At 41.0% G+C, this 24,280-nt stretch overlaps 2 protein-coding genes across 5 annotated transcripts in view; one reads left to right on the top strand and one right to left on the bottom strand.

The window, feature by feature from the left end:
* LOC116223296 (complement C1q-like protein 2) overlaps nucleotides 1–2,113 on the bottom strand; it is a 14,360-nt gene extending 12,247 nt beyond the window's left edge. Inside the window, exons 1-3 of one of the 3 annotated variants that reach the window (XM_031579419.2) lie at nucleotides 1,621–2,108; nucleotides 1,229–1,426; nucleotides 516–1,120 (exon numbers count right to left, since the gene is read on the bottom strand). In XM_031579419.2, coding sequence (XP_031435279.1) covers nucleotides 834–1,120; nucleotides 1,229–1,426; nucleotides 1,621–1,990 — 855 coding nt within the window. In that variant the 5' untranslated portion in view covers nucleotides 1,991–2,108 and the 3' untranslated portion in view covers nucleotides 516–833. Of the gene's footprint in view, nucleotides 1–515; nucleotides 1,121–1,228; nucleotides 1,427–1,620 lie in introns of those variants that run through there. The other 2 variants (XM_031579421.2, XM_031579420.2) reach the window with 2 other exon arrangements.
* An 11,006-nt stretch (nucleotides 2,114–13,119) lies between these two features.
* LOC116223317 (G-protein coupled receptor 4-like) lies at nucleotides 13,120–19,395 on the top strand. Of its 2 annotated transcripts, XM_031579489.2 has the most exons (4): nucleotides 13,120–13,244; nucleotides 13,803–14,004; nucleotides 17,110–17,224; nucleotides 17,802–19,395. In XM_031579489.2, exons 3-4 carry the CDS (start codon nucleotides 17,186–17,188, stop codon nucleotides 18,699–18,701), a joined length of 939 nt encoding a protein of 312 aa, XP_031435349.1. In that variant the 5' UTR covers nucleotides 13,120–13,244; nucleotides 13,803–14,004; nucleotides 17,110–17,185; the 3' UTR covers nucleotides 18,702–19,395. The 2 variants fall into 2 exon arrangements, with proteins under 2 accessions (XP_031435349.1, XP_031435350.1); XM_031579490.2 differs by lacking the exons at nucleotides 13,120–13,244; nucleotides 13,803–14,004 and adding an exon at nucleotides 15,675–15,935.
* Nucleotides 19,396–24,280: the final 4,885 nt, after the last annotated feature.

The following is a 24,280-nucleotide window of genomic DNA, read 5'->3' as shown; positions in this document are numbered from 1 at the left end:
CTCCAAACATTACCCAGTGGGGTTATACACAGCGACCTAATGCAGAAGATGTTTTGCCTCAATGGTGGCCTCCCCTTGTGCAATTTTCCTGACCTTTATGTCTGTGCTTTAGTTTTTTAGTATTATTACAACAATGCCTAATTTAGCTTAGCTACTGAGCTGTGTTACAGTCATATTCATCCCCTTCCAGTATGTATGACTATTACACCTCTGATGTAAAATGCATTTTGCTAAATGTGAATGTGAACCCCTCTGCACCTCCCTCCCAGTACCAGTGCCAGAGGGGTGAAAGCAGGAGATGGGTTGAATGGACCCATAATGATTTCAGTTTAATATCTGAGTTTACTAAACAGCAGCTCTTGCTCTTATTTCTGGAGGAGATGATAATGAGGCCTAGTCCCTTATTTTGAACGGCTTAGTATATACCTATGATGTTACGTAGGATGTCTTCAGGTGGCACGAAAGCCATGGCAAATATGAATGTCAGTGTGTTGTAACAAATATATTTGAATTAGTCATTTAAAGATGTATTTTATTTTGTAATAGACAGATATACAAAGACACAGCCTGACAAACCACATTTCATTACAAGTGTTTTCAGTTCCACACTGACATACTAACAGTAGGTGAAGGTACATTAACATGTAACAAACAGCACAATAGATGGATTGCAATTAAGGAAAATGAACATCATGTCACACTAAAAGTCTTGCCCAGACCCACCCAGTGACCATGTAGGGAACAAGGAGAGGAGTGTGTTACGTCCTGTCTGTTTCTCACTGCTAGCGTCACTCCACACCCAACATAACTTCTACATCAGTCTACTGCTTCCCTCACATGGGGAAGAGCAGGTGGCCAGAGAAGGTGTTGAAGTGGCTTAAGCTGCTGTCATACACCCATGCACCGAGCACCAGCTTCACATAGACCACATCTCCCACCTCCAGCAGCAGAGAAGCTCCATTAGAGGGACTAATACTGAGGCTTGGCTGTTGACTGTAAGCAACAACAGCAAGTTCATCATTCTTATGGAGAGCGACTGCTGTAGGTCTATATGCATGACCGCCTCCATGCGCAAATACAGCAAAGTAGTAGACGCCTCTGACTGGAGCCGTGAAGACACCTACAGTAGAAGGAAAATAGAAAAATAATTATACAAAATATCAATGATGTCAGCATGACAGTAGTATGATTCCTACAGTTTGAATCTGGGCTGTCTTTACAGTCATACCTGTATTGGGGTTGTAGGCATTTCCAGTGTTGGTGATGACATGTCTGTAGATCAGTGTGGTTGGCCTACTAAAGGGACCAAAATGCTCACCACTACTACGTGTTACCAGTGAGGCAGAAAAAGACACCCTCCTCTCCTCTCTCTCCCTCCTCAGCTCCTCCACCTGACTCACTATGAGGTTCAGATTCACTGTCTGAGCTGAAGATAGATAGATAGATAGATAGATGGATACTTTATTAATCCCGAGGGAAATTTAGGAAACAACACACACAGAGAGATAGAGAGTGAAAGAGATGAGAATGAACTAAAAAACATGTAAATTATGGCCTTGAGCTGAACTTCCATGTGACATGCAAAAAGATTAATTTGAGAACATAATCCCAAATTCTTACCCTCATTTTCACTCTGAAGCCGTTCCACTAGTCTCTCACTGGCTGTCAGTCTGGCTTCAGTCTGTCTGAGATCCACGACTGCCTTCTCACTGGCTCTCAGTCTGGTCTCCATGGTCTCTGCTTTACTCTCACTGGCTCTCAGTCTGGTCTCCATTTGCGTCTTAGTGTGTCTGAGCTCCACTCTCTGCTCCACCATCAGAGCGCTCATCTCTCTCAGCGCAGTGTGGATATCAGGCTGGCTGTTCTGTTGGGTGGAGGCAGGGGCTGCAGCTGTAGCTTCATCCAGGAGGCCTCCACTCTCTGCTGCAACCACAACCAGACCAGACCATAGCAACAGCAGCACAGCACCGGGAGTCTTCATGCTCAACATGTTCAATGCTCTGTCTCTGCTCTGGCTATGGCTGTTCTCCAGTGTCAGCTTTGTGCTCTGTGAGGACGTCGTGCTGTGTCAACCCAATAGATCAGAGGAGCCTTATTTAAATCAATGGAGAGGGAGGGACTCTTATCATGCGATGGGATTTTGAAATACAGGATGTTACTGTTTATCCAGATTTCAACATGTTAGCTTGTGCTAACTAGTGGACCCTCACAGTGCACTCTGTAGGACAAACACAAACAAACACATCACACATCACACCCCCGGCTCACACACAGCATGCATGCACATGCGTACAGCAAACACACAGTCTCTCCTCCTAGCTTGACAAGCATCTCATCCTTATTTGTAATGATGTTTCTATTTTTGAAGCTTTATTTCTTATGGTGGGGAAACAGTCACATCACTTTCAGACAGCAGTGTGTGTGTGTGTGTGTGTGTGTGCGTGTACATGTGTGTGTGTGTGCGTGTGTGTGTGTGCGTGTGTGTGTGTGCGTGCATGTGTTTTCATTACACAAAGCAGGCAGTCTTGTACAACACAGCTGGTTCTTAAGGCTGTTTGGATACTGTGACATTTTAATCAGTCTCTGTTGATACAAATAGAATGATCACATGTGTGTGTGGTCATCATCCAGGTGTGATTAAGGATATGCTTTCCTGGCATTGCTCATTTAAAGCCAGCCAGATCTGCTAACTGTAAGCGGATCCAAATGTTACTGATGCAGGCACCTCAGGACTTTGCAGTTGTTCACACAGAAAGTCCATTCTGATCTGCTGGACAATACAGTGTTTCTCCAGAATCAGCTGTACCGACATGGTGCCTGTGCAAAGTCCAGAAACTAAGAACAAAACCATCTTTTTTTTTTTCTCGGATCAACCAGTGGGAAAGCACCAAAGAAGAGTCAGAGTCAGTCAATAAGTTAACAATTTATTAAGATGACCATTGGGCACACAAAGGGGAGTTTGGGGAATAACTGCTCTACTTTCTGGGGCTAAGACACACTAGGAGCTCACAGCAAAGTGGATACACTACAAAACAACAGTTGCAAAGTTTAAAGTGAGTTAGAATCTCAACCATGACATAAATCACACACAGCAACCCGAAAAGCCTAAAAGTAAGCAGCTAACCCCCTAGCTACAGCCAGTGGCCCGTAGATGGTTATGGCAATAAATAGGTTAAAAGCTTTGCTCTTTATTAAAGTTAATTCGCAAGATTTAGATAAAAAAATAGAGCTATCAATGCTGATCTTAAAACCACCAAGCTGACCGCTGGCTGAGCCACTTAAAAGCAGTAGATGGCGTATACAGTCTCAGTACAGGTCGGCCGCCCTGGCTGGGACTGAAACAAACTCAAAAGAAATAAACCAACAGTAAAATCATCGTCCCAAACAATTACACTGCCACATGCAAACAACAATCACATAACAACAAGTAAACTAAATAAACTGCACGCCATCTACCTTACCCCCTGTGCACAAAGGAGACCAAGAGACCAAGAAACCAAGAGGGAGCGGATTGTTTGCAGACAGTTTTTATATAGCAGTCTTCTTCCACTCTCCTCATTACTTCCTACACTTCCTGCTTCAGCGCGTTGGCTCCCCCGCTGTATTGGTCCCGACATTAGACCCACATCAGTCCATCCTCATATATATATATATTAGTGCTGTCAAACGATTAAAATATTTAATCGCGATTAATCGCATTTATGTCATAGTTAACTCAAAATTAATCGCGATTAATCGCAAATTTTTATCTATTCTAAATGTCCCTTCGTTTATTTATTTTTTCCATCATTTTATTTGTATTTGAATGCCCTTATCAACATGGAAAAGTTGATTGGCTTGCTTTATAAAAATGTTTTATTTTATTGAAAACCAATATTGCCAAACAGGGCGGTACAAAATAAAATTATAAAGTGCACATTTCAGGTAAACAAGGACTCAGCCTATAGTGCAGTTAAACCATGGCTTAATATTTTCTTTTTTTCAAGTTTGCTGGGAACATAGCAGTCAGGCCTCTTATTTCAGAAACAATGAACCGTAACAGTTAGGTTACCAATAAAAGGTAAGCCTACTACTTCTTTGCTTTCAGCCAGCTGCCTGTTGACATTTTCAAACAGTGAAGCTCGCTTCTTTTGCACAACACAACTTTTAAAAGTAAACTTTCCATTCAGAAGCTTTTTATCATCCATTTCGCCGTATCGCGCTCACCATTCACTCAAACCGTAACGTTCGCCTACTACACAGTTTGCGAGGCCAAAAAGAATGTTTATCTAAAAAAAATAAAAAAAAATAAAAAATAAAAAAGAAATTAATAAAAAAAAAATCGCGTTAATCTCGCGATAAAAAAATTAACGGCGTTAAAATGGGTTTGAGTTAACGCCGTTAATAACGCGTTAAACTGACAGCACTAATATATATATATTATTATATCAAAGACATAAATGTCTCCAAATGTCTCAAACCCAAACCATAATAAAACTGGATTAAACTAAAGAGGCGGGACATGTTTGTTTCCATGGCATCGAGCTCTGAAGTAGCCTAATGAGAGCTTCTAGAAAAGCTTGTTAAAGACACTGGGGGAGGAGCAGTGCTTCAGAGGCACTAGGCTGGTTTAAAGCACTACATGCAGATTGAGGATAAATAATTAAATATTGTTTATATAGGTAAAAAATATATAAGAGTCTCACTGACTCAGTGCAAGTCTTAGATTGAATACATGTATGGTAATATAAGCGTCTCACTGACTCTGCAAGTCTTAGATGGAATACATGTTTGATAATATAAGTGCGCAAGAATGAGATTGAATAGAATAGAATAGAGACAGGAAGTGGTTCGCTGTGAACACGACACACATGGCATCTACAGCCAGAGATACCTGGGGCAGAGGTCAGTCAGGGTGCGACAAAGTACAAAGGCTATTACCTGTGTGTGTTGTGTGTGTGCACATGCAAAAAAGACTCTTAACAAACAGTTAGTGTAATGAGTCATGCTATGAGTAAAATAAGGCTTAAGAGAAGTGTGTGTGTGTGTGTGTGTGTGTGTGCATGGACGGATTAAGAAACCACGGGCCCCTGGGCCTGGACATGTTAAAGCCCCCCCACCCCCCTTTGCGAAAAAAATTATTAGCGACACTTTTCATCCACATGTTCGGATACATTTAGAAAGCAGGGTCTGCTTTGCCTACAAACCTTCGACGCTGGCTGAATTGTCTATAGTTACGCCCCTGGCGCACATGCACATTTTCTAACACAGCACAGGTACACTCTATTAAAGCCATTAGCAAATGAACAAAATACACCTTTTTCAATCACAAATAAGAGATACATAACAGCAACTTCACGCAGAGGCTCTGGCTTAGGGGCCCCCTGAGCTCATGGGCCCCTGGGCATGGGCCCGGTAGGCCCGTTCGTTAATCCATCCCTGTGTGTGTGCACAAATGTATTACGCAGAAATGCAAAGTCTTCTGGCTGTTGCTGTTCTATTGCAAGTGCAAACTCATTTCTAAATGGGTATTGCACTCTCTATTCGTCCAGCCCTCTATGAGTTTCATTACTGGCAGTTTAAATTGCCACACAGAAAGAGATTCAGTTACACATCCCGGTGTTTCGAGGAGGAGAAAGAGAGGAAACCACTTTCATTTACTAGTAACTGTCTTGTGATGCTACAGCAGAGGCCATTAAGAGGCCGTCGGAATAGTTTGGGCAAGCGTCAGTTCAGCCATCAGTTGCAATTTGCGTGACAGTTCTTTATCGAGAATGCCCACAACAATCCGGTCACGGATGTGCTCGTCTCTGTTCGCGTCAAATTCACAGTGTTCTTCTGACATCTCATGAATGGCTCTGATGAACATTTCAGCTTTCTTTCGCTGCAGTCTCTGGTCAAAACAAGCGCGCTCGTGAATCACGTTGCGTTTGAGATAGAAGTATTCGTCGTATTTCTTTAACGCAACATCAAACTTCTTCTCATCTGCTCTATCCGCGAAGTTGAAAGATTTGAAAATGTTCTCAGCTTACGGGCCCATGGCATAAATCAGTGAACTGACCTGAGCTTTGAATCTTTAGTAAGTTTCGTCGCCATCCGAAAGCGAAACTTTCCGGGGGGTTAAACTTGGCCATCCTTTCGAAGCAATGTGTCCGTCAAGCGATTCTGACACCATGTAAATAACTGATGTCCACTCGATAAGTATAGTTAAGTGCAAAGTTCTTTATTATCCAAACGTTTACAGAGCTACCAACTGTCACGGTTTCGCCGTGTGACACACGCTTTTGCATGTTTTCACACGCACTCACGCCACACATACAATTTCTCACGGCAAAAAATAATTCAGATTTTGGGCCGAGACGCGTTCGTTCCTTTTCAAACTCCCCGACGGTAGATGGCGCTAAGGAGCGCATCTGTAACCATATTCGCTGCATAGACATCCTATTTACCCCAAAGAGTCCCGAAATTCGCGTCAGAAGAAGAGTTAAAAAGAGAAGAGAATCCATAGCTGAAGAAAATCTTCATCTCCAATCTGAGCAGAGTATGTATGTTAATGACATGTGGTTCAATTAACAGGCATGAAAATCCCTCACCTTTCGGCGAAATTCGCCGTTTTGAAACCAAAATAGGTGACCTACGTGAATCGTGTAGATTCGATGAGAAATGGTTTTTTTTGGGGGGGGGGGGGGGGTGTAGGTATTCATATTCAGTGAACTGCGAACAGGTGCGCGTGCCAGAAGGGAGCGCGAGATTCAGTGAATTGCGAACAGGTGCGCGTGCCAGAAGGGAGCGCTAGTGCATGGAAATATTAACGCGAAGTTGCCTTGCATCACCAGTGCAGACCACTATCAGAAGATGAAAGCACGCATGCTGAAGAAGAGAAAAGGTCGAGGCTGAGACGTGGCAAAACAGCGAAAGCGGGCCATGAAGACAGTCAGTGTGTTTACATGATGGTATAATTCGAATCTTTGCTTAGTCGGACTATGCTTTCTTTCGAGGGTAGGTGCTATTATCCCAATATACATGGCAGTGAATAAATCGAATCATTGGCCGAAAGCATGTCATATCCGATACGATAGGTAGCGCTGTTTTTATTACAACTAGTGGTGATACAGCCCTTTCCGCTTGACCTCTTCACCACTACCAATAACAACAACAGTTGATTGAGCATGAATCGCGTCTGTTCATCGGTCCAGAAATGCGTGTTGCCTCTTGGGTTGTTTGTTTGTTTGTTTGTTTGTTTCTGCCAGGCCGATGTGTTTATAAGTTACATTATTCAAAGGTGAAAGATAAAAGGCGAGAGAAACGCACGCACATTCACACACGCACACACGCAAATTGTTTTAGTACTTCTTCGCTGTCGATATCCAAATCTGTGTGAATATTCATGAGAGCAAGTCCAGTCAGTCTTTTCGTAGATAGATACAAACCTTCAGGACGCAATGAATGTTTGGCTAGAAATTTGCCGAACTTTCCAGGGCTTGATAAAGTTCACTGCGTAACTCATTTAGCTGTTTCCAGCTCTGTATCTGCATCGTCAACGCTGGGCATTAGTTGTCTGTACTCCGATTTTATAGTTTCCCCATTTTAATAAATATGCGTTCATGATATATTTTTCTTCTTCTCGCGTAGCAGAAGGTACGCACAGTGCGTACGGCTGCATGCGCCACTGGAACTCTGTGCAATTAATACAATACATAATAGGCTAATTGATACAATATCTCCTCGTTTGAGTGTGGTTGTTTGAGTGCAATGGGAGTGTATGATCGATGTTGTCTATAAAGGTATTTAGGTAAAGGTATTTACGGGAAAATATCTCGATCCACCTGTCACGTCTCTGTCTTTAGAGGGCAGCGCCAAATAACTGAACACAACTAAACTCACGCGTGCCTCGCGGCCACAATACCAAATTTCATCATATTTGATAGAATGAAGGACATATTAGTTGTGAATAGTATCACCGAGTTTGATAGGTATTGGTCAGGTAATAGCCGAGTGACAGCTGATTTGCTTTCTGATTTGACAGTACTAATTCGTGGTTTTTTTCAGCGCCAGATAACCGAACACAACTAAAGTCACGCGTGCCTCGCGGGCACAATACCAAATTTCATCATATTTGATAGAATGAAGGACATATTAGTTGTGAATAGTATGACCGACTTTGACAGGTATTGGTCAGGTAATAGCCGAGTGACAGCTGATTTCACAAGCATTAACTTTAAACCACAATATTTTAACTTGCCGGCATAGTCGGCCCGTAATGCCGTGCAGCGGGCGCATACTGTTATACTATGTGATGCACTAGCTCAACGACGTTCCCTATATGTTCCTTACCGTTCTAATTACATGTCGTTGTTCTGTGTTGGGACAGAGCTTATAAAGGTGGGTGACGGTAGCACAGTCTGTTCGTGGTAACTTGCACCAGGGCATAAAGCCCGTGCCATTGTGACAGTGTGTTGTGTTTTAGTGTTTAATAAAAAGCCATAACAAATATACCACGCTTCCGTGATTTGTTACAATATAATGGTCTTGCTTCTATAATGTATAAACACGTAGGTTACAGGGTGGGTGTGGCAGAGAGAGAGAGGGAGAGCGATGATGCACACGGATATATCAGATTTAGCGACCGGAGCAAAGTTATGTTGCTGTAACGTTGAACTCTTTGCAATCAATAAATACAGTACTTAATAGGCTAATTGATACAATATCTCCTCGTTTGAGTGTGGTTGTTTGAGTGCAATGGGAGTGTATGATCGTTATTGTCTATAAAGCAGTGTTTCTCAAACTTTTTCAGACCAAGGACCACTTAGCCAATAAAAAAAAATTCGCGGACCATTTAACTAAATATCCCCGGAACAACATGCCTCCTACCCAAGACCTGGCTCTATGTTAGAGGCTTTCTCATTTAATTTTCTTTTCATAGTTCCTGTCTTAAACCACCAATCCATGACCTTGTTAATAGATTAGGCAACTCTTTATTAGATTAGGCTACTACTGGCTGTGTTCTCTTCGTTCTGAGTTGTATGTTAGAAATGTCGCAATAATTTACTTGTGGCCGTCGCGGACCACACTTCATCATATTTGATAGAATGAAGAACAAATTAGTTGTGAATACTATCACCGAGTTTGAAAGGTATTTGGTCAGGTAACAGCCCTTTGACAGCTGATTTGCTTTCTGATTTGACAGTACTGCTGTGTGTTTTAAGCAAATAAAATGTGGACTGTTTACAAGCGGGCACCTGCTATCGTTGATTATACAGTAAATACGTTGTGAAATGAAACAAAAACACATCACAGTTAAAGATGTATTAGTATTGATTGATTCACATCGATATGAATGGATGACATGACTAACAAGTGGTGGGAAATTAATATGAAAGTATTTGTTCGGTGAATTAGCGCGTTCTGTCCAAACAGTCGCAGTCTACGTTTTTGTCAACACTGGCACCACATAAGTATCGTAATTTGAACGTCCTTATACGTTTTTAAGGAGGGGTTGTAAAGGTACTCATATCTTCGGACCTCTTCTGTTATGTTTGTTCATAGTCAACAAGAATAAGCTTGTGAGACAGTCTGCAGGATATTCATAAATAAACGTGTCATTAGTATGAACAGCTGAGACAACGTATCGTCTCTTTCGTCTTCCGGGTCACGACCTGGCAGGGAGGGAGGGAGGATGGCGGCGGGATCTCAAGCATGCGCAAAGACGCAAAGTCCAGTTCCTTATCCAATTCACCGTTACATGCCGCAATAGTCGAACTATCAACTGGATCGGATCGAGTTATCCAGGGGTGTTAGTCCGACTATGTGCGGTCCGACTACGATCCGACTAAGGTGCTTACATGAAACGGATAATGCGATTTCAGTCCGACTAAGGCAGTTATTCGAATCCATGTAACCACGGTCACTGGTGGTTCAGGCAAAGAAGAAAAAATGATCTGGTTCTGAGAGTATTACGAACTGTAATGTAAATTGTTATCTTTGCCAATAAAATGTATTAAAATTAGGGCTGTCAAAGTTAACGCGTTAATCTATGAGATTATTGAGGCCGAGATTAATGCGATAAAATATTTTAAGGCAGTTAACGCAACTTTGTTTACTTCCGATGTGCATTGACACATGGCACGAAACCGCCGCGTGCCTGCAGTCAGGAATAGGAGAGACCGAGACGGTAGTTGAAGATGGAGAGAGCAGAGGGATTGTTGGGCGGAAAGTTTCTGTTTAAGAGTGAAAATGACGGAACAACCGACAAAACTAAAGTTGTATGTAGCATTTGTCAAGCTGAATTTAGCTATCACCTTAATGCAAAGCACCCGACAGAAAGCAGTCCCAGGTTAGATGGTCGCCAACCCACAATCCACGACTTCACTAGGAAAATAACTAGACCAGTCCGTGAAAAGGTTACCAACGCTTAGGCAGTTTAGATTGCCGGTGACTGTCGGCCCATCAGCATAGTTGAGGACGGTGGGCTGTCTGAGGTGATTCGAATTGCTTCAGGGGACAATTCTTACGATTTACCGTTGTATGACGGCGAGAGAGCACGAAAAATTCAGCTCCTCGAACAAGCTGCCAGCGTCGCCCTTACTGGTGACAACTGGACGTCAGTCAGAAATGACAATTACCTGGGTGTCACAGTTCATTTTATTGACAATGTATGGAAATTGAGATCTTTTGCATTGGAAGTAAAAAAAAAAAAACATTCGCGACATACAGCGGAGGACTGTGCAGAGGAATTCATCGACGTCTCAAACAGATGGGAGATAAGTGGCAAACTGACCACTTTAGGCACTGATAGTGCCCGTATTATGTTGGCAGCTGCTAGGCTACTTCCATTTTAACATCTACCCTGCGCGGCGCACAGTCTGTACCTGGCTGGCACTTTATAGGTATGAGTTATAGGCCTGAGCCTCTTTGAAAACACAGTTCTGCGTGTAGTTTTGTGTTAAAAAAAAAAAATACAATTAAACAACAGTGTCTAAAATACACGCTGTCTGAAAGTGATTACTCGTTAATTTATAAGATTTAGTCTTTAGAAGTCAAACCAACTTTAAATCGCGATTAATTGAGATTAATGAATTTCAAAATGTGAGATTAATTAGTTAATTTTTTTGTCTCTATTGACAGCCCTAATTAAAGTCTGAATTACATAACATTGTATTGGCTGTCAATCATGATGGAAGAGTAGACAAGTTAAGTTACAGCATGTCCACCATCTCTTGTGGGGGCTATGCATTAAGCCATTTGTGATGCCCTTACCACATTGTGCCTCTTATACTGTATGTTAGACCCAGTGACATCAGTGCATAATACTTAGTAAGGAGGCAATAATAATTTTGGACTCATGGCTGAAGTTAAGTTTCTCCACCTCTCCCCAGGTTGGCAAAAAAAGCATCTCAAAATGCATCAGATTGATGCTTTAAAATATGGAATATTAAAATGTTTCTTACGGGGGAGCATGCCCCCGGACCCTCCTAGAGGGGTAATATCCTTCTCACCTTTTTCACCCCTGACCCGTTTTCATGCCTGAATTAAGTAGCTACTCACTCTCTTAAACTTTGAATCTTGAAAAAAAACATATTCGTTTGTGTTTGTGAACTTGATTTTTTGTGGTGAATGTAAACTCAGATGTCATAACAAGCAGCAGGAGAGCACCTTGTTAACCTCGTGGTATATTGCATGCTCAAAACATCATAGCATTGTTTATTTAGGCTGCTAACATAGCATTTATCTTTTTATTAACAGGCCAAAGAAAAGGCTGAAAGTGGCATTGAAGATGTCCTGTACTTTGTTGAAAGGTTAGTTTTTTTTCTTTAATTATTGTATCATCTTAGCTAAAATGCTTATGATGAGGTATGTTCACTCCTAAACTGCACATGAGTTATTCTTATATGGCTTTTCCTCAAAGATGTGTATGAACTGCTGCTGGTTGATGACAATATACTTATAACTTAACAACCTGTAACTCTACTGTCATAAATAGGTGTCCCCATCTCCTCCCATACCTTGGGCCAGAGGAGCATGACAACCTGGGTGAGGAGTTTCTGAATTATCAGACCATGCCAACAACCTACCTTCAGGACGAAACTGAGGTGGAAAGCTTCTGGGCTGGAATGGAAACATAAGGTATACATTTTTTTTTTGTCTTTCTTTTTGGCAGGTGTGGCTTGGCTACATCTGTTGCTTTTATTGATGCATGCATATATTGTGTCATACATGATGCAAACTATGCACGTTGTATCTGAACTTTGTTACAGTATACTTACAGTATTAATCAAAACATGGTATGTTTTTCCATTTTGTTCTTGGTTCATTTTCCATAGGTGACAGGAGCCAAAGAATTTGAGTGGCTTGTTGCCTTCGCCAAGCTGGTCCTGGTGTTGCCCCATTCGAATGCAGATGCTGAGAGGGTGTTTTCAGTTGTGGGACTGAACAAAACTAAGACCAGAAATAGCCTGGCATTGGATGGCACCCTGTCTTCAATAATGGCCATAAAGATGGCCGACCTGGAGCCCTGTTTCAGATGGGAGCCCCCCTCAGAGGTCATCAAGGCCTCCAAGAAGGCCACAGGCCAGTACAACCTTGCCCACGGATCTTAGAAAATGACTAACCAACTTCTGATCTGCATCTGATACCTCATTTTTAGTTATTTTTGTCATGTGTTGATCCATTGTATTGCTTAAAAGGCTACTGTTTAAGCACTTTATTTGTTGCACTTTTTTGTTTGATGGAATGTGTGGTGGGAGGCTTTGAATAATGAAAAATATTTCTCCCTAACTAATCTTTTGTCATTTTTTGCTGAACATAAATCATTAAGTGCTCTTAAGAATACAATTATTAACAATATAGGTTAGGTTTCAGTTAAGAATTAGTTGAATACCATTGTAATCAAAATGTCAATCAACCCTACCATGGTCAAATCTTAAACACAGGTTTATTAATTAGGCTATATTGTGGTACATTGAGTCATTGAGGCACAACAATAGTTTTCTGGTTAAATGTTCAGCTCAAGTCTAGAAGGCCCTACAAGTCATGATCAGATGAAAATGAATCAGAATAAGTTCAGGTATTGCACATCTTTAGCATACCACCCAAAAATCCACTAGAATGCAGGAAATAACATCTACTTAAACCAACATTTCCTGGGGGTGAACCTTCAGCTATGTCTTTGCTTCACAGAATGTAACCAATGTTGTCCATCTCCAGTAGGCCGCCGCTATCAACGACTTTGGGCCCCACAAACCACCAGAATGCAGGGCACAACATGGGTACAACGCCAAATTAATTCCAATTCCCTGATATTTGAGTCACCAACATGTGACTCATCGCGGCAAAATTTTGGTAACAAAATCTCACAAAATCTCACTCCAAGGTTTTTTGAAAAGTTGGCAGCTCTGCGTTTAGGTAACACAGGCAGGAAATCAATCGTATCACATTCAGCATCAACGTAAGACTAACATATACCCGGAGGCATCTGATTTCCAGGGTCCTAAAGGTCCTAGCAGTTATATGGTCACATGTACACATTATGTGACATATCCCATCTTGTTTTTAATGGGATTCCTATGTGAAAGAGGGAGAGAGATCCTTTCTACCTGTCAGAGTTACTGTGTGTTACTGTGCATTCCCATGTATAGACTGCACCCAAGTATTAACCGCAGAACTGCAGAAATAGACTAAATCAATGTATAAACTGAAGATAATAGCTCCATGCCTGAACGCTGGTCTTGTGTCATGGTGATACTGAAACTGAGGTTAAACTGATAAACACTTCCTCTTCCTGTTTGATATCTATCAAACCTATCTCTCTCATCTTAACTCTCCAGATCTTCAATTGGAAATGGCATCAGTGACATCATGACATCAGTTTTACTTCTACCATCCTTGTGAACTGAAGCCAGAAGGCTGTAGTGAGTCCCCTGTGAGCACATCCAGGACCTTCTGTGAGGCTTGTGGAGTGTGTTTATACTCACTGGAGGTCTTTTCACAGACCAATTCACCAGACACAGCTGGGAGAACTGTATACAGGTGAGCTCACAAAGATTCTTACAATATATATTTTTTTTTTCACAAAAAGTCACAAAAGTTGAATTAGGTGTATTGTAAGGGTACGAGTTTGATTTGTCTGACCTCATGCAGTTGCAATCGGGATTAATTTTAATAAAGTGTCTTGTAAAGTTGATATTGGCCTTTTCACATGTAAAATGCAAGACTGATATTTTGCATCAGAACAAAGTATTTTTACTCAATTTCTTATTTATAACTCAAAATATTTTCAACCAAACAAGCCCAACTTTAACTTATAGTAAACCTTAAGCTGTGCAAAATGGAGGCCCTTTCCCACTGGTTGTCAATATGCCTTTAAAGCTCTGCAAGTTTTTGTCCTAGAGCAGGGGTGTCAGACTAATTTTCACCCTGGGCCACATCAGCATTATGGTTGCCCTCAAAGGGCCGGATGTAACTGTAAGACCAAAGATGTCAAACTCATTTTGGTGTCAGACACACTGATTACATTGTCTGTGCTTTCATCAACAGCGAATGAAAAAGCCATATAACTGCTTGCCTCTTCGGCTAGTTGTGTTCTTAGATTGCCTGTTCCTTAACTCGGTCTGCGATAGTGTTTCTTGACAAACTGAATTTTTTTAAGTCTGTATCTGGTCGGGGCACACCTGCTAACATACCTTTAGCATGCACTGCTTCAAAAATGCACCCTCTGAAAAAACACTTGGAAGCTCGGGCGATTTTCTTCAGCTACAATAATGCTAGTTTCCACAGCTGCATCCTTTTTTGTAAGGGTGTGTTTACACTTGATTTAAATAAAACGTTATTTTACTACATTCCTTTTACTCTCGTGTTATTGTTGCAGAGGTCTTCTAGAATATAATCATAAATGCCACTTGTGCATCAATACTTTTAGTTAGGGGAAATATACTAAAACATCAAGGCATGTGAGACTTCATAAAAAAGTCAAACATGCCTGGGCCTCATAAGGGTTAACACCTTGCAAGTGTTGGTGAGGCTACATATCTTTCCTGTTGTGGTCAATCATTAAATGCTTCCTGTGAAAGCTACCCTTAGTATGACTCAGATAGATAGTAAAGTCTGTGTGTCCTCCTGTGTGTGTGTACGTGTGTGCGTGTGTTCATGAGTGTGTCTCTCTGTGTGTGTTTTCTTCTCGCTGAAATACCAGTAAACTAGTAACTGGTATGAGAAATAACATACAAGTAAAATGTGTTTATGAGGTTTTGCATCAGGGACAATGTACTTTTATTCAATTTCTTGTTTATGACTCAAAATATTGCCATAAAATGAATGTTCGTCACAAAAAGGAAGTAGTGTAGCAACATGTTTTGTCAGGCTCAGCACATTGCAAATATCATGCAAGCTGCAACTAGTTTCTTATTTCTTTTTTTCCATCTTGGTGGTGATTCTTTTATGTACTTAGATCTGTAGTTAGGCTGACTGCTGTATGAAGTGAGTCAGTAACAAACAAGGCTGACTTCAGTCCGTTTTTATTTTGCACAAACGACACACAACAACACACACGTGCATATATAGTGGCGACACAGGACACACACACACACACTCACACACAGGCCTGAGGTTGCAGTGAATTTGATCTCTGCATTTCTCCCATCGTGGACTGACCTTCCTCCAGGACCCCCAGGAGCAGTGGGCAGCCTTTAGGCGCCCGGGGACCAAGTTCGGACAGTTCAGTTCTTCTGCATGTTTTTCTGTTGGGGTTCTTAGTGGAGGAAAGCCCTCGTGAACACGGGGACAATGTGCAAACTCCACACAGAAAGGCCCGGGAGATAGCCCACCTGAGCCTGGGGAGAACCTACAGCGCCCCATGCAGGAATCGAGGAATTCTAGCTGTGAAGCGGCAGTGCAAGCACCTGAGCCACCGTGCCACGTGTATACTTACATCTGTAGTTAGGCCATACGGCTGTATGGATTGAGTAAGTATGTACTTACATCTGTAGTTAGGCCTACTGCTGTATGGAGTGAGTAAGTATGTACTTACATCTGTAGTTAGGCTGACTGATATCTGTAGTTAGGCTGACTGCTGTATAGAGTGAGTAAGTATGTACTTACATCTGTGGTAAGGCTGACTGATGTATGGAGTGAGTAAGTATGTACTTACATTTGCAGTTAAGCTGACTGATATCTGTAGTTAGTCCTACTGCTGTTTGGAGTGAGTAAGTATGTACTTACATCTGTAGTTAGGCTGACTGCTGTATGGAGTGGTGTACTTAAATCTGTGGTTAGGCTGACTGCTGGGATATTTGCCTGTGTGTTTCCTCTTCGAATTTAGATAAACTTGAACACACCCAGAAAAAGTGTTGGCATGTGTATTACCAACTTGGAAGTGGGGACCCCTGGCAGAGGGAGTCCCTGAATAGAGAACACACACAATTATATCACTTATACTATTCAGTGATCACACAACTCGTTTTAGAACATTATTCAGTGGCGTCATTTCACAAATGAATTGTAATGAGCCAGTGTTGTGTAATGAGCCTCCAAGAGGCCAACTTGCCATAAAAATGTTTATCCATTTTCGAACTGTTGAAATGTGTTGTAGCGCCCCCTACTGATGGCCTTCGTCCAAAGAATGTAGAACAGTGACACAGCTTATCAAATTTGGTGAAGTCTGACCCTTTACGTCATAAGATATTGGCTAATGAAACACTGAATTTCAGCATTTTATTACTCCACTGAAGAGTCGAATCCAGAGTCATGCGCCTCCTAAAGGCCAACTTGCCAACTAGTGGTTGTCAAGCTATTGCCAAAAAATGCTTAGAGCCTACTGCACTTCAGGGGGTGCTACCCCGAAGTGACACGCCCACTTAAGGCGCAAACAATTGTATTCTATTAAAGCCATGTGGGACTAGTATATGATATCGTTGAGAAAATTAAAAAAAAACTTTGACGAACACCATACAACCGCCCTGCAGTGCAGCGCAACTTTCTGGTCTTTTCTACAGCTAGAACACTGATTCTGATTGGTGTAGATGGAAGATCAGCCGTTGACTGTTATAGCAGGAATGTTCAATAGTGTCAGAGATACAGACCAAGTCTAGTACATATTTATTCCTAAATAATCATTTCCACTGTGCTTTGTGTCTGCAGCTCAAATTGGTGTGAAGACTGACGAGATGTGGTGATGCGTGGTGTGTAAATATCTTCCCTGAAAGGCTCCTCATTGATGCATTCATCAGGACACAGCTGGGAGAGTCTTCTGCAGGTGAGCTCACAGTGACACTTCCATTTTATTATCAACAAATCTAACAAAAGATTAACAATGCAACAGTTTAAACTAAGTGGTCTCCTGTTAGTTGCACATTAATATATCCTGATGATTAAAGTTGAGAAGTATAAAAGTTGAGAGTTAATGTTTGTTAATGAAAGTTTCTAGGACATTGATATAGATTAGTGAATAAACTGTTTTACCTGAATTTACTGTTTTACCTACTTCATAGGTGTCCCGTTTTACAGAAATATTGGGACACCTGCCAGCCAATCAGAAAATAGTATTTCTCATTTATCTGCCTAGAGACAAGGAGCACAAGTTCTATCTGTAAAGAGGAAGAACCTTATAACCACAGAGCAGCATACAGCATCAGCAATTACATGTTACCTACACAATTGGAAATGATGCTCTCCAGTCCAGGAATAGTGTATATATATACGTATAATGCAGCATTTTAAACTAAGTGGGTTCTTTTTAGTTGCACATGAATGTATTCAGACGAGTAAATAGAAGTCGATGCGAGTAAAGGCTTGTGGATGTCTAGAACTTTTGTCATTTGATCTTTCTACAGACAAAGAGTCCAACTGAAATGGAGGAACTTCACAACCAGACACCAGAATACAACAACACTGGGCCTACAGTGATTTTGGATCACTTTTACAACATCGCCCTGATCGTTCACTGTCTAATTTTCGCTGTTGCACTCCCTGTAATAAGCATGGCTATTTATGGATTGCTCTCTCAAGTCGAAACCAATTATGTTGCTCCTGTGTATGTTATAAACCTCTTAATTTCTGATCTGATTCAAATTTCTGCCAGAATGATTTTGGGTGTATTAAGAAAAATGCATTTGCTCAAAGATATGTTTACATTCAAGTTGATCTACATGTTTGGTGTGGGACTTAACATATGCTTCATGGTGTGTATATCTGCAGAGAGATATGCAATGATCGCTCACCCTGTTAGGTACCGAAATATGCGAAACATGAGGACATCAGTGTTTGTGTCTGTCGCTGTTTGCATATTGTCTGTCACCTTGACCACCACAAGCATCTATTTGTTGGAGGTTGTGCTTGTGGTTTTGCTGCTGCCTTACCCCCTGGTGGTGTTCTTTTTTATGGGGACATGGAAGGCCCTCTCCAGGACATCAGTACCTCGTAATGACCAGAGACAGATTATGGCAATCCTGGGTCTTGTTCTTTGTATTTACACCATCTTATTCCTACCTTATATAGTGTGGTTGATTATTGTTGATATAAAATTATCATCTGTAAATATTGATCACACTTCTAGCCTTAAGTGGAGAATTTTTTGTGGAATCCTCGTGGCATTGAACCCCCTATTTGATTCTCTACTTTATGTGCTCATGCGGAAGGATGCTAAATATATCTTTAGTGCTCTTTTCTGCTGTTTTTATAAGAGACGTGAAGAAAACACAGATCCAACTAATGTGACAGAAGCCCAAGTCTAGGTTAAAGGAGCTGTCTGTAGCCCAGACATAATGCGTTTTGTTGAATGAGCCACAAAGAAATGGACCCGCCAGTAGAAGAACCAACCCTAATACACCTCAGGCTTAGGAATTATCAACAAAGCCAAGCCATGTTTAATAAAAATGTAATAAAGATGTATGCCTGCTGAAACTGCTTAAAAGTAAAATAACAGAATCAACAAACAACCATTGATAGAGTAAGACATGCTGTGCTAAAAATGTGCTTGAGTGAAATGTGCGAGGCAGAGCAGAAAGAACAGGCTGGGTCCGGAAATGTACGTTGGGGCCTTGAGTGTCATTGTGAAATATGCAAATAGAGATAACAGGGAACCAGTAGGGGAGGGGGAGGACATGTATGTTGCAAGCAAGACTCTAGCCACCAATAGAGAAATGGCTTACCTAATATGGGGAAAACTGTAGCTTACACAGCTGCAAAAAGTATAAAAAGGGAGCACGCAAGTAGCTCGCTCTCTGACTTTGGTGGAAACTTCTTTGGTGGAGATTCTAGCCTCATACGATAGAGCTGAGTGAAGACTGTTAGAATACCACGTGGACGAGTGGACTCTCTTTAGTTAGAAACCTGGTTTGAACAGGAGGTACATTTATCTGAATAGTAAAGAAGTTAACTTTTGCTTATATTGTTGTACTCATTGTAATAGAACTTTGAGAAGCTTTTCACGCGGGGTGCCAGGTTGAGTACACTGAACCTACACGAATGAGCGCAAGATGGGTTCAACATTAAACTTTAAACGGTATACATTTGCAGTGTTGCTATTATTTGAAAATTACAAACCAACTCATATGAATTATTTATAATCAGTGTTAGCTAGATGCATGGCTGGCTATGTACATTAGCCAAAGCTTAGCTTGCTATCCTGAAAACAAGCCCACTGCTCCGAAAATAGGCTACTAACAGCAGTTTGAGTTACTTCTTTCAAGGCTCCAATAATGATAACATATAATTTAACAAATAATGTTTAACTCTACTGAGCCCAAGCCTGTTTATAAATGTAGTCCATTTACCCGGTTCATGCCTCCCAGTGAGTGTGAAATATACATATAGTCCCGGGTAAAATAGTCTCCTGGAGCCAAAATCTTCTTTGGAAAATCTCACATTAAATGCCCTTCATCCTATAAAAACTATGCAGTATTTAGTTACTTAGTGATTTTGAAACACATTTTCTTTGTTTTTAAGTGATGACTTGATTTGGAAAATGAAACTGTCAATATTATATTAAACACCTAATTATCGTGGTGCGAACTGATTTGACATACTGTTTGACATAGATGGGTCATGCTTCGCTCCTGCTGGTAGCTTTCTCAGGTCACTAACCAAAATATACTGGTCATTTCCAAAGATGACCCAACTGTGTTTTGATGCCTTTTGTTGACTGATTTAGCTAATTCTACCTAACGTTTATCTTTTTTTTATCAGAAAATGAATCTTCCAATCGATTTCATGCACTTGATCTTTTTTATTATTATTATTATTATTATTAATAATAATAATAATAATACATTTTTATTATTATTATGCTCTCTTATCATTTGTAAAGCATTTTGAATCACTGATGGATATGAATTGTGCCATATAATAAACTTGCCTTGCCTTGTGTTCATAGCCATTGGCCAATTCTATGTCACAGGCCTCTCTGCCTGGCCTCTCCTTCCTCTCTGCACATAGGCCTCTCTGCCTGGCCTCTCCTTCCTCTCTGCATGTAGGCCTCTCTGCCTGGCCTCTCCTTCCTCTCTGCATGTAGGCCTCTCTGCCTGGCCTTACATGACACTTGTTGTTGAAAAACTACTCCATGTTCACCACATCACTGTACAACAACCATGATATTTTTCTACACTATCACAGAATGACACATTTCACACGAAAGCTGAACCACGCCAGTTTCAAAAGAAACTAATTTGGGGTCTGTGGTGGACTACTACCCTTAATTGGCAAGTCATTCTGGAATTAAGGTGTGCTGACCTAAATTTCTTCTCAAAACCTTACTCAAATTTAATCCAATAAAAAGACATCATAGCTGAAAGAACAGTAGGTGAGATTCACACAGGTAGTAGAGTCAGTGCTGTGTGTGTGAGTGTGTGTGTGTGTGTGTGTGTGTGTGTGTGAGAGTGAGTGTGTGTGTGTGTGTGTGTGTGTCTGTGTGTGTGTGTGAGTGTGTGTAACATAGCAACACTTCCTTTCATTCATTTCCATGGAGTTTCGATTGGGGAGGATATTTTCTAAGCTTCTAAGCTAAGCTATGACAATATTGGCCTTTTTGTCAATGAAGCCCAAGGCCAGCTCAATCCTCTTACTCTAAATATCAGTAAAAAGTCTGTAATTGTTGGATTATGGGAAGATAACACACAACTGAAATGCAAGAAATAGGGTTTTACATCAGGGACATCACATACTTTCACATACATACACCTTTTAATGTTGCCTTTATTCATATATCCATGCAAGCTGTACAAAAAAAGGTACTAATATTGCCTTTGGGTCAAAATGACCAGACAGTCAAAATCATGATCAATTAATAATAATCATAATCAGTCAGTTACAAACCACAAAAATGGTGAAAAGGGAAAACTCAGATATTCACTTGTGGTGAATGACAATTTGTTTCTTCAGGCAAAATAGATTTGGTGTTTAAAATTCATTTTATTTTATTATATTTTGGGGGTTTAGTGAAGGCGGGTCATTTTGACCCAGGAGAACACGGGGTGTATAGAGAATGTGAAGACAACAGGAGGGTTAAAATAAAATCAAACTTTATTTGTACGGCGCATTTCATACAAGGAGGTAACACAATGCGCCTCACAGTAGGAAAGAAAGGGGGGGGGGGTTTAAGTGGTTAAAGGCACAGTGTATAGTTTTTAGTGGCATCTATTTGTATAAATGGAATATAGTATTCATAATTATGTTTTCGTTAGTTTATACCTTTTTGTTGGCTTAGAATGAGCCCTTCGCATCTAGATAGTGAGCAGGTCCTCTTCCACAGAGTCCGCCATGTTGCACCGCCATGTTCCTACAATAGCCCAGACCAGTCTCCAGACTCTGGGAATCCTGGATGCCTTCAGCTACATCACTGGGGCCTCAGGAGCCACATGGTGAGTCCCCTCATAGGTAAGGGATAATGTATAGTATTCTGGTCACTGCTACATCACTGGGGCCTCAGGAGCCCTGACTCTATCCCTTAGCTTTCTGCACCAGCCCTGCATGCATGGTAGTAAAAATGTACACTAACATTCAGATTCATTCCTTACCTGAGTGCAGATTTGATAATATCTGTTTGTGTGTGTGTGTGTGAACGTATGTGTTTTTGTGTGTGTGTGTGTGTGTGTGTGTGTGTGTGTGTGTGTGTGTGTGTGTGTGTGTGTGTGTGTGTGTGTGTGCACATATGAGTGTGAACATGTTATGTCTAAAGTCATGCATTGGCTCAAACAAGATGATTTGACTAACATAAATTCTTCTTCATAGGGTGATGTCCACCTTGTATGAGAAGCCTGATTGGTCCCAAAAGGACTTTGCCCTAGTCACTGAACCAATGAAGAAGAAGAAGTTTGGGAGGTACCAGAGCATTTTCTCCAATGAACATCACTATTACTACAGATGGCCTGCAGGGGTCCCTCATTGATTGTCCCCCCGGATTTATCTGTGATTGTTTCTGTACAGAAATGTGACAGTACCCTCTCTGACCAGAAGAGGGTGTCCTCTGCCCATCTACACAGCTGTGAACATGAAGGAGACTGGTAGGGTCTCAGGGGGTCAGACATCAGCATTTAACTCCATTTTCTATCACTGCGCACAATGCAAGTAGCGTAGAGACTGGTCTCAAGTCTGATGTTTTATTTATAATGTGCATTAATAGCCTTTAGTCTTTAGACACAACTGAACATATTATATATTATATTATTCATATGGCAATATATGTAGGCACATTAATCTACTACCAAAACCATACAATTTTACATTGTATGAATATCAAACTAGATATTAAATCTAAATTCACAGACAGTGACACCTATTAAATATCTACTGCTGTTCTTTGTATGCGTGTTCTTTGTCACTGTCGCTGTCATGTCTTTGTGTTGCAGGGTGGTGTTAATTTACATCGTATGAAGTTGGTCTTCTGTAGTACGCTGCATTTGTACCCACTGAGGACTGCAGTGAGTACTTCCAGGGTAAACAGATCAAGAAACTTCCAGAGACTCGATTGTCCTTCCTGAATTGTAAGAGATGGAGGCAGAGTGAAAGAAAGTCTCTGTGTGTTTGTGTGTGTGTATATGTGTGTATAGTCAAATGCGGACATATGTGTGTGTATATGTGTGTATAGTCAGGTGCAGACATGTGTGTGTGTGCGTGTGTGTGTATAGTCACACGCGGACATATGTGTGTGTGTGTGTGTGTGTGTGTATATATATATATATATATATATATATATATATACAGTACTGTGCAAAAGTTTTAGGCAGGTGTGAAAAAAATGCCGTAAACTAAGAATGCTTTCAAAAATGGAAGTGTTAACAGTTTATTTTCATCAATTAATAAAATGCAGTGAATGAACCGAAGATAAATCTAAATCAAATCAATATTTGGTGTGACCACCCTTTGGTACATTCACTTCTCTTCATGTAATCCCAGACAGACTCGATGACTTACAGCATTTTTTCACTTTTACCTTTGCATCAAAATAATGCAAATGTAAGTGCCAGTTGCAAAATGCGCTGTCATATTGCATGACCAATTTGTACACTGTGGTGTCACAGCTATTTACCTCAGATAATTGTATGCACCAATCTTCATGTAATCCCAGACAGACTCGATGATTTACAGCATTTTTTCACACCTGCCTAAAACTTTTGCACAGTACTGTATATATATATATATATATATATATATATATATAGCTGTCCACCACCCATGCATTGGGCCACAGCTTCATATAGACCACATCTCCCACCTCCAGCAGCAGAGAAGCTCTTGGCCGACGACTGAACACATTGACAACATGCTTTATTTTCAGTGTAGATAAGGCAAGCTCGACGCCGGAGCTGAGCATGCCCTGTGTTTCTGTCTCTCACCAAAAGAGGAAGACAGAACAGCCTCCCTTCCTGAGCAAAGATCAGCAGTGTTCCCAGTAGACCTGAGCTCTCCATTAGAAGACTCACATTATCACAGTTGACCAGCATGTTGTGGCTGGGGCCACACCAGTGACATCACTCACTGGATGATCATGTGACATGCAGTACATGTCACAGTATATTCAGCAAGCTCAACCTTATCTGATGGTGCTAGGTCACGTGAAGTCAAGACGATAGGAAACATGACAAGAATATGCAGTTTTGTGCCATGATTTTATTCACAATTTTAGAAAATGATGCACCACCATGTCTCTTTACTCAGAAATTAATTCAAGTTCAGTCAGCTGGTCACCCATAGAGGGGATGCAGGTGTTCATGCTGTTTTTCTCTGCAGATGCTAGACAGTGGCTCAAGAATACACACATTCTAATAACAAAATTACAAATTGAATTGGTCTTAACAATAGTAAATATCAGACTCTG

The sequence above is a fragment of the Clupea harengus genome, chromosome 13 (genome assembly GCF_900700415.2).
Source record: "Clupea harengus chromosome 13, Ch_v2.0.2, whole genome shotgun sequence".
In the NCBI taxonomy this organism is placed as follows: domain Eukaryota; kingdom Metazoa; phylum Chordata; class Actinopteri; order Clupeiformes; family Clupeidae; genus Clupea; species Clupea harengus.
Note: the sequence above shows the minus strand (reverse complement) of the source record. Positions and strands in the feature narration are given on the sequence as shown.

Excerpts from the sequence above, each read along its gene's own strand:
- LOC116223317 (XM_031579489.2), top strand. The coding sequence starts at position 17,186 with ATGCATTCATCAGGACACAGCTGGGAGAGTCTTCTGCAG. Across the intron at positions 17,225-17,801 it reads GCTGGGAGAGTCTTCTGCAG|ACAAAGAGTCCAACTGAAAT; the intron begins GTGAGCTCACAG and ends ATCTTTCTACAG.